An 8725-nucleotide genomic window follows, 5' to 3' on the forward strand; every position below is an offset into this window, starting at 1 on the left:
GGGGTCCCACTCTGCTCCCTTCGGGAATGCACATGAGTGTAACTCTCTCTTAAGAGTGTGAGTTGGTGGTGGCCCCCGCCAAGGGCATTCGTCTGGAGAGTAAGGGTGGAGAGGAACTGAGGGTGAGGGACACGGGCAGCCTGCGGGCACCAGGCCTGTCACTAGGCTGGCCTGGCCCCTCCAGAGGGGCTTTGGCCTGCAGGGTCGGCTGGTGCAGCCTCCCCTCCCCCCTGCAGTGCTCCGGGCCGTGCGGAGGATCAACCAGGCCATCCGGGCGGGAGTGGCCGCTGACACCGTGAAGGAGCTGAGGTGCCCAGAAGCCCAGCTGCCCCCCGTGCACCCCTGCGCCTCGGCCGTGTACCAGCAGGAGCTGGCGATGCTCCAGCAGCAGCAGCCGGGGGTGAGGCCCCGCACGCGGTCGGCCTTTGCCTCCCGAGCAGCTGGAGGGGCCCGCAGCCCGCCCAGCGCAGCCTCGGGGGCACTCTTACGTGCTGGCAGAGACCCGGGGACAGACAAGGCGACCGGCCTTGCCCCCGAGCGTAGTGTAATAGCCACTGTCCTTGGGCAAAAACTGCTTGACACACTCATTCACTCCTTAAAGGAGCCCGCAAGGCGGGTGTCATCGCTGCTGTTTGGGGGTGAGACGCAGAGGTCGCGGACACAGGCACAGGCGTAACTGGGCAGTGAGAGCGAGCGCAGAGCTGGGCGTGCTTGCAGCCCGCGCTGTCCTCAGTCCTGCTGCCCGCCTTCGCCCCGGCCCGGTCCATACCGCTTCTCCGACGACACCGTCGGGGCGATAGGGCCCTCCCTCTGGGACGTCCAGCCTGTTAGAGGAGTTCGAATACCCCAGGGGCCTGGCAGACGATGTAATGCGATAGGACTTCAGACCAGGGAAGCGAGGGAGGAGCCGGGGTGAGTCTGGGAAGGCTTCCTGGAAGAGGAGACCCACACGACGGGCGTAGTCTCAACACCGGCGACTGTAGGACAAGCATCAGGCGAGGACCGAGAGGCGAAGCATAGTGACGGAGGTTGTGGACCTCCAGGCCAGACGCCCGAGTTCAAGTCCACTCTGCTGCTTCTGAGCCGAGTGACCCCGGGCAAGTTAGCACCCTCTCTGCCCCGGTCACATGTAAAATGGGGCCGATGATGTATTTCTGTGCCGGGTCGTTGCAGGGGTTCGAAGAACCGACACGCGTGCTTAGGGGCGAGGCTGGCCTGCAAGTTTCAGCTTGTTTTTATCCACCGCACTCCGTGCAGACGCAGGAAGGACATTCGTGGCAGAGGGGAGGGCGAGCAGAGGCCCAGAAAGGAGACTGGGCCGGGGCCGGGGGTGCGTGCAGGGTGGGGTGATCTCCTTATCTCCCTGCCGTGTGCCTGGCGGGGTGCGGAAGGGACCGGAGAGCCTGGGAGGGCTCACCGATGGGCTCCGGACTTAATTACCTGACCTCAGGCTCACCTGGGAGGTGGGGCTGTCGGTGGCACCTGCCTCATTTGCTTATTATGAAAATCAGATGATGAGTGTGAAATACTGACACCCTGAGCACATCTAAGTGTTCTCAAGCGTTAGGCGTGACTGTTCAGGGTGGAGACGGGACAGGGGAGTCGGGGGGCGGGGGGGCGGGAGGCCCCAGGCCCTTCACCAGCCCTCCCCCTCACAGGAGCTTGGCCACGAGGAGCTCTTCGTGGCTGTGGAGATGCTGTCGGCTGTCGTCCTGATTAACCGGGCCCTGGAGGCCGGGGATGCCTACGGCTTCTGGAGCAGCCTGGCGAATCCCGCCACGGGCCTGGCCGGGGCAGAAGGCGAGCACGCTCAGCGGTGAGGGGGCTTCGCCGCGTCAGGAGTTGGGCAGGAGGGTGCAGCAGAGACGCCAGGCCTGCCTGGGGCCCCCCCTGCTGCAGGAGGCCCTGCCCCCCGGCCCAGGCCCCTTCTGGTCTGCGGGCGTCCCCGGGGAGACGGTGGGGTCACAGTCACCTCCCTCCCTCTGATTAGTCTCTCTTGTCTTGGATCACAAAGATTTGGTCCCCACTCACGTGCTGGGAAGCAAGCGAGCAGACAAAGTTCTCCCCAAAGCTGCGGGCTGGCGGGGCAGGCGGGCGCGTCACGTCGGCCGGCGGGGGGAGAGGCGCTGTGGCCGCAAGCACAGTCCTGGGGACCGCGGCGGGGACTGGGGGGGTGGCCTGTGCGTTCGCACCGTGTGCTCGCGGGTGGCCTCCTTAGTAAGGGGACCTTCCGAGGGACCTGCAGGGCCTACGCGACGGCCACCAAGCCCTCGGGGGGCTGCGCTCCCAGCTCAGTGTCCCCAGAGATGTGCCAGGCACGCCAGGCATGCAGGCTGTGCTCCCACTCCGAGGGAGGAAGGGGAACGCGAGGGGGACGGCTGACCCTCTCGGGGGTGTGACCTTCACGGGGGGTGTGACCTTCATGGGGAGGCGTGACCTTCACGGGGGGTGGGGGGACTGCAGGTCAGATGGGCGAGGCCAGGGGCCCTGGGGTTGTCTGCTGGAGTGATGGGCAGAGGCAGTGAGGTGGGGACAGGGGTCGGACAGGTCTCCAGAGAGCCCAGCTGTGGACTCCTCTCTGGCGGGTGAGGGTGCGGGAGGGGTGGGGCCACGCGTGACGCCCAGAGCTGTGGCCTGAGGCTGGGGGAGGTGTGGGGAGCAGGAGGCCGCATGAGCTGATGGAGACACAGGCAGCGGGGTTTGTGGGGGGCCTGGAGGTGCGCGTCGGGGCGCCGTTGGGACCTGGTGCTTCCAGTCGCACGGCGAGGACATGACTGGGGGCGGGGGACCCGGCCGGGCCTGGGGGCGCCAGGGTTCTCAATGCGGGGAGGAACCAGCAGGGAGGCCGAGAAGGAAGAGCCGTGAGGGGAGGGGCCCGGCGGCCGAGCGAGGAGAGCTCGGGGTCGCCTCCCGGCTCCTACCGACGGAGCCCACGCCGCCCGCCCGGCCGCCAGGTACTTCGATGCTCTGCGGGACCTGCGACAGGCTCGTGGACCGGCTGGGGCCTTCCTGAGCTGGAACGACCTGCAGGCCACCGTGAGCTGGGTCAACGCCCGGGCCCAGGAGGAGACTGACCGTGAGTGGGGCCTGGGGGCCGGGGAAGGCCCACCGCGGGCGGCCCTGTCTCGAGGCCGTGGGCCTGAGCCCTCTGCCCGCCCGCTGTCTTCCCCAGAGGTGCTTGCGGTCAGCCTCATCGACGAGGCTCTGAGCCAGGGCAGCCCCGAGAAGACCCTGTCCGCCCTCCTGTGTCCCGCGGCCGGCCTGGACGGCGTCCGCCTCCCTGTTGCGTCCCGGTACCATCTCCTCCTCATCGCGGCCAAAAGGCGGAAGGCCCAGGTGAGGCCCGGGTGAGGTGTCGGCTGGCTGAGTCGGTCCCCGGCGCAGGACGGACGTCCCTGAGTGCAGGCCTGCACCCGGGAGAGCCCCAGCCTGGCGGACACCGTCCCTTCTAGGCACCGAGGCAGGCGGGGTTCTGATCTGGCCCCGGGAGGAGGTGGGCCAGGGCCGGGCCGTGGGACAGAGGGGAGAGCGGGGGCCTCTGCTCGGGAGGAGCCAGGGCCCCGGGCTGGACTGTCCTGCTCTGACACCTGTGACCTCGTGACCTCCAGCAATTCCCTGCCGTCCCTGAGGTCCCCTTCCCTGTAATACTGCCTGCCCCGTCTGTCCTCCCGCCTCCTGGCATGGGGTAAAATCAAATGAACTGAAGGTTGTGCGGGGTTCACGCCCTGAGCGTGTGGCCGTGGCTGTGGCCGGGCTGAGCTGGAGTTGGGCCGGGCTGAAGGCAGGGTGGGCAGGAGCCTTCCCGCCTGGCCGCAGTCCAGCGAGCCCGCGTGAGGCCGTGCCCAGGCTGGCCGCAGGCGGGGAGTGGGGGCCACCGTCCCCGTGGCTGCAGAGTCGGCCTGCAGCTGGGTGTTCCTGGTGGCTGGGCCTGGGGACCAGGGAGACCCACCCGCCTCTCCTCCCGTCTCCCACCTCCAGGGCACCGGGGACCCCGGGGCTGTGCTGTGGCTGGACGAGATCCGCCAGGAAGTGGCCCGCGCCAACCAGGACACGGACGCGGCTCAGAGAAGTAAAGGGCCGAGCGGGCAGCTAGGCAATAGGGTGCCCGCCAGCCCCCCACCTCTCCCCACGCCCTCTGCGGGGAGGAGGGCTGGGCGGGGCGGCCGTGGGACCATGGGCAGGGGTCCTCGGGGGCCGAGAGCCCTTCCCCACGGGGCGAGTGTGGGGAGTCAGGGCCGGGGGGTGTGGGCACAGAACACCCCGCTTGCTGCTGGTGGCTGGTTTGGGTTCCAGCGATCAGCTCTGGCTAGAGAACGCTTAGGCCTGCGGGTGGAGGACGGGGTGGTTTTGAGGAAAAGTGGGCAGGATCAGTGCAGAGGCAGAAACGTGTGAGTTCTTGGCGTCTGGGGACCTGTGTCCATCTGTCTGTCTGTGAGGGACTGGAAGGGGGTGTGCTGCACCCAGCCCCACGTCCTCAGGCTTCATTCTCCTCCTGAGAAGCTGCCCTGGGCTCTGTGCCCAGACCCTGCCTTTGGGCTTCTCAGGGCTGACTGCCCTTTCCCGAGGCCACCCCCACACTGCCTCCTCCAGGAAGCCTCCCTTGACTGCACCTTCTCCCCCAGGCACAGCCGTGGGCTGCTGCTTTTCCCGTGTGCGCATCCCTCCTGGGGTGTTCCCTGTCCCCTCTATCAGACGGGGTGTTTTCGTGTCCTCCGAATCCAGCCCCAGCGGACAGGACGGCCTGGGGGGGACTTGGAGGGGTTGACCGCTCGCTCTCATGCCTCTGCCAGTGGCTCTTGGCGTGGCCGCCATCAATCAGGCCATCAAGGAGGGCAAGGCCGCCCAGACAGAGCGGGTGCTGAGGAACCCCGCCGTGGCCCTCCGAGGGGTGGTTCCCGCCTGTGCTGCTGGCTACCAGCGAGTTCTGGAAGGTGCCATGGCTGAGAAGCGACACCCAGGTAACGCCCCGCCTGACCCGCGTCTGCCCGCCCGGCCACCTCTGGCCCCACTGAGCCTCCTCTGCTCGCTGGCTCCTGTGCAGGGGACACAGCTTTCTGGGTTCAACATGACATGGAGGACGGCACCGCCTACTACCTCCACCTGCAGACCTTCCAGGGGACCTGGGAGAGGCCCCCGGGCGGCCGCCTCAACACCTCCCACCTGACCCGTGAGGAGATCCAGGTGGGCGGGGCCCTGGCTGGGGGGCGTGGATGGGGCTCCCTGTGGGAGAGGCTCCCACCCACCGGGGCACCATGGGCTCTCTCCGCCGCCTCCACAGGCAGCCGTCACCACAGTCACCGCTGCCCACGACCGCCAGCAGCTCTGGGAGGCCAGCGTGGGCTTCGTGGTCCAGCTCCAGGCCCGCCTCCGTGGCGTCCTGGCTCGGCAGAGGTTCGCCGAGCGCTCCCGCTTCCTGAGGACCTGGCTCCCAGCCGTCGTCAGGATCCAGGTGGCGGGCTCTGGCCTTCTCCGGCTTCGGGGGGCTCCCTCCCGACGTGCTCTGTGCCGAGCGGGGTTGGGGTGACCTTCTGGCCCCGAACGCAGTGCTTCAGAGCACGGATTCTGGGCCCAGGCCGCCTGGGTTTGCGTCCCTGCTCTGTCACTTGGGACGACTTGTTTACCCTCCCCAAGTTTTCTCATCGGGAACATGGGAATCAGGTTGCGGGGCCCACCCGGTAGGGCCGCTGTGAGGACCCAGCGAGGTCACAGCTGACGCGCCCTGAGCAGTGCCCGGCAGGCGGGCGAGAGCGTGTGCCAGTGCCGGGAGCCGCCAGCGCCCAGAGCGCGAGAGCTGCCTGTCCGCCCCCCACGGGGGCGGGGGCTGACGCCGAGAATGATGGCAGGACCCCTTCCTACTGGAACGGGGGCGTGGGGAGGTGGGGGGTTGACGGAGAAGGCGCCCCTGAGGGGGAGGCCGGCTGCCCTTTCTGTCCAGCCAGCCCTTTCCAGTTTCATTCTTGCGCCCTGTGAGTGGCCCAGTGTGGCCTCTGAGACTGACCCCAAGGAGCTGGGACACGAGGCCAGCTGGGAAGGTTGGGAGCCAGGAATGATGGGAGCCGGACGAGCAGGGACCTCTGGGTAGATGCGACCGAGGGCCTCGTGCCGGTGTTGGCAGCGTGAAGGTGGTTTATTTAATAAGCATCCCTGAGTGCCCAGGACCCACGCTGGCCGGGGGAGGGAAACACCCCCCACCCCCCCGCAGGAGCGGGAGCACAGCTGCCGTTAGATGCTGGGCTAGTGGAGACACGAAGCCGAGCACAGCGCCCCCCAGGGACACGGACGCACAGGCCGAGACTGGCACGCGGCCCTTGGCGATGGGTCATGGTCTGGGACACGTGGGTGGAAACCGCGAGCTTAGGCTTTGGACTCGGGCTGCAGTCTGCCGCCTGGTCCTGCCTCCCCCGGGGCCTCTGGCCTGGGGCACCCACTTGAGCGGGGCGGAGCAAGAGCAGGGGAGACCCCTCTGCCTCCGGTGGCAGCGCCTGGAGCAGGACGGGGAGGCGTGCTGAGGAAGGGCCTGGGAACAGCGCTAGGCTCCAGGAGAGACAGCAGGTGTCACGGGCCCGAGCTGTCTCTCTCACGTCCTGTCCCAACGGAGGGACACTGGAAGCCGAAGGTTAGGGAGAGCCTGGCCAGGAGAGCTGGCTTTGAGACGGGACGGCAACTGGCTGAGAGGGGACGCTCTTAACCCACCAAACTGTGACGTCGGTGGTCGAGTCGTGGTCAGTGCTGTCAGGCGGAGCAGCGGGGGGCCGTTTGACACGGGCCTGGAAGACAGGAGGGACTTGGGTGGGTGGGGAGAAGGTGGGGCAGGAGGCCTGGCCTTGGAGAAAATTCAGGGGCCGGAAGTCCTAAGGCTAGTTTGGAAGAAAGCTTGATGGCCGGGATCCTCACGGAGGCATGGACGGGGGGGGGGCGGGCGGCTGTCCCGTCACCCTGGGACCTTGGAGCTGGGGAGGGGGCCGGGTGGTCGGGCTGTGAAGGGAAAGTCCTCGCGGGCTTGGGTGACCTGCGCCCTCGGTGCCCGAGCGTGCTTTCCAGACGGCATGTGGGCCGGCGTGTGGCTGCTCTCGAGATGGGTGGGTGAGTGTATCTTGGGGGCGAGGTGCCTGCTTTGGTGAACTCGGTGAGGGAGTGTATGCTTTGCTAATTTCTTTGAGGCTGGTATCTTACGGCTGAGTTTCTGTTGGTTAGCACGGGCGCGTGTTTGAGCATGTGGTGCATCTGTGCACACGCATGTGTGTGCTGGGCCGAGGGCATGGTCAGCTTTGTGCAGACGGTTGGTCTCCCTGTGAGTCAGAAGTCCTTTGAGAACAGGGCCTGTTCCCCGCCCCGTCTGCTTGCCTGCTCCCTCCCCTCCCTGCGAGCCCAGGCAGAGGCTTCTCCCCGGCCGGCTCAGCCTGGCCTGGCCCGGCCCGGCCCGGCCCGTTGGGCCAGCTGCGACCAGGGTCTCACCGCCGTTTCTCTCCCGACGGCAGGCTCGCTGGCGGGGTTACAGACAGCGGAAGATTTACCTGGACCGCTTGCAGTACTTGAAAGCAAACACAGATGTCGTCGTCAAGGTGGCTATCGGGGTTTGGGGGGCTCCTGTCTCTCTTGAAGGGGACTCTCAGAACAGCCAGCTAGTCCCCTCCCAGCTCGTGACCGTCAGAGCCGGCCTAGCTGTCTGGGTCTGAGGGCCGTGCATCTCCCTCCGCAGATCCAGGCGTGGGCCCGGATGTGGGCAGCTCGGAGGCGGTACCGAAGGCGTCTGGGCTACTTCCAGCTGAACGTGAGCACTGTCCTCCCCGTCCACTGCCCCTTCCACCCATGAGAGCCGGGCCAGGCCAGCCGGCGACCCTTCCCTTCTGCGTTCATGGCAGGCTGACTCCGCCGTGAAGATCCAGGCCTTCTTCCGAGCCTGGAAAGCGCGGGGTGACTACAGGATGCTAGGTGAGCACGGTCTCCCCCCGCCCCGTCCGTGTGAGTGTCCGCTGTGCGGCCGACGCTTTCGGCAGTCAGCATGGGACAGTCACACCGCCACAGCTCACCTGGCAGCCCTGGAGAAGGGGCCTGGCCGTGAGCCCTTTCTCTCATCGACGACTGCACGTGCCTCAGGACAGTGGGGACATGTGCCCTGCCTCTGGGGACCCACAGTTTGAGGGGAGACATAGGGGCCCCCAGAGCCAGGCAGGTGTCGCTGACCTTGCTGGGGCCGCACAGCAGGTGCAAGTTGGTTGTCTGTGGGGAGGGTCCAACCAGGGGTGACAGAAGCCCGGTCGGTCACAGGGCAGGTCCTCCGAGCAGGCTGGCGGTGCGCCGGGCTTCAGCTGTCTTCCTGTGCCACCGCTAGGGCGGAGGAAGGGTGTCCCCTCCCCCAGGGTGCTCGCCGGCCCCCTTGTCCCCTCACGCCCCGCGGCCTCTGCACCTCCCACCCTCCATGACCGTGACCGCGGCCATGACCGGCCGCAGGAAGTCAGCGGGGCTCGCGGGCCTATCCCGCAGTGCCCGGGGACTTGGGGGACTGCAGCTTCCTGCCCCCCAGTTCCCAGTAGTAGGGCGCGCACTGGAGGCCCTAAGGGGGTCCTTCTAGGCTGCTCTTGTCTGCTGTCTAAAGTCCAGAAGCCTGGCCTGGGGTTCCGCCTCCTTGTGGGTGGACGGATGGCTTGTCCCCAGGTCCCCACCCTCCGGCCCTTGGGTTCCCTTCTGGGCCTGAGGCTACAGTGCTGGGCTCCAGGTTGAACAC

The 8725-nt window shown here is 67.4% G+C and overlaps 1 protein-coding gene across 1 annotated transcript in view; it reads left to right on the plus strand.

The window, feature by feature from the left end:
* IQGAP3 (IQ motif containing GTPase activating protein 3) overlaps positions 1 to 8725 on the plus strand; it is a 26621-nt gene that overhangs the window by 5396 nt on the left and 12500 nt on the right. The window contains exons 10-19 of the mRNA XM_023534291.1: positions 1659 to 1816; positions 2955 to 3076; positions 3173 to 3336; positions 3979 to 4069; positions 4791 to 4958; positions 5042 to 5181; positions 5279 to 5449; positions 7479 to 7562; positions 7700 to 7771; positions 7863 to 7932. Of these exons, the coding sequence (XP_023390059.1) occupies positions 1659 to 1816; positions 2955 to 3076; positions 3173 to 3336; positions 3979 to 4069; positions 4791 to 4958; positions 5042 to 5181; positions 5279 to 5449; positions 7479 to 7562; positions 7700 to 7771; positions 7863 to 7932 (1240 nt within the window). The remainder of the gene's footprint in view (positions 1 to 1658; positions 1817 to 2954; positions 3077 to 3172; positions 3337 to 3978; positions 4070 to 4790; positions 4959 to 5041; positions 5182 to 5278; positions 5450 to 7478; positions 7563 to 7699; positions 7772 to 7862; positions 7933 to 8725) is intronic.

The sequence above is a fragment of the Pteropus vampyrus genome, unplaced genomic scaffold (assembly GCF_000151845.1).
Source record: "Pteropus vampyrus isolate Shadow unplaced genomic scaffold, Pvam_2.0 Scaffold124, whole genome shotgun sequence".
NCBI lineage: Eukaryota > Metazoa > Chordata > Mammalia > Chiroptera > Pteropodidae > Pteropus > Pteropus vampyrus.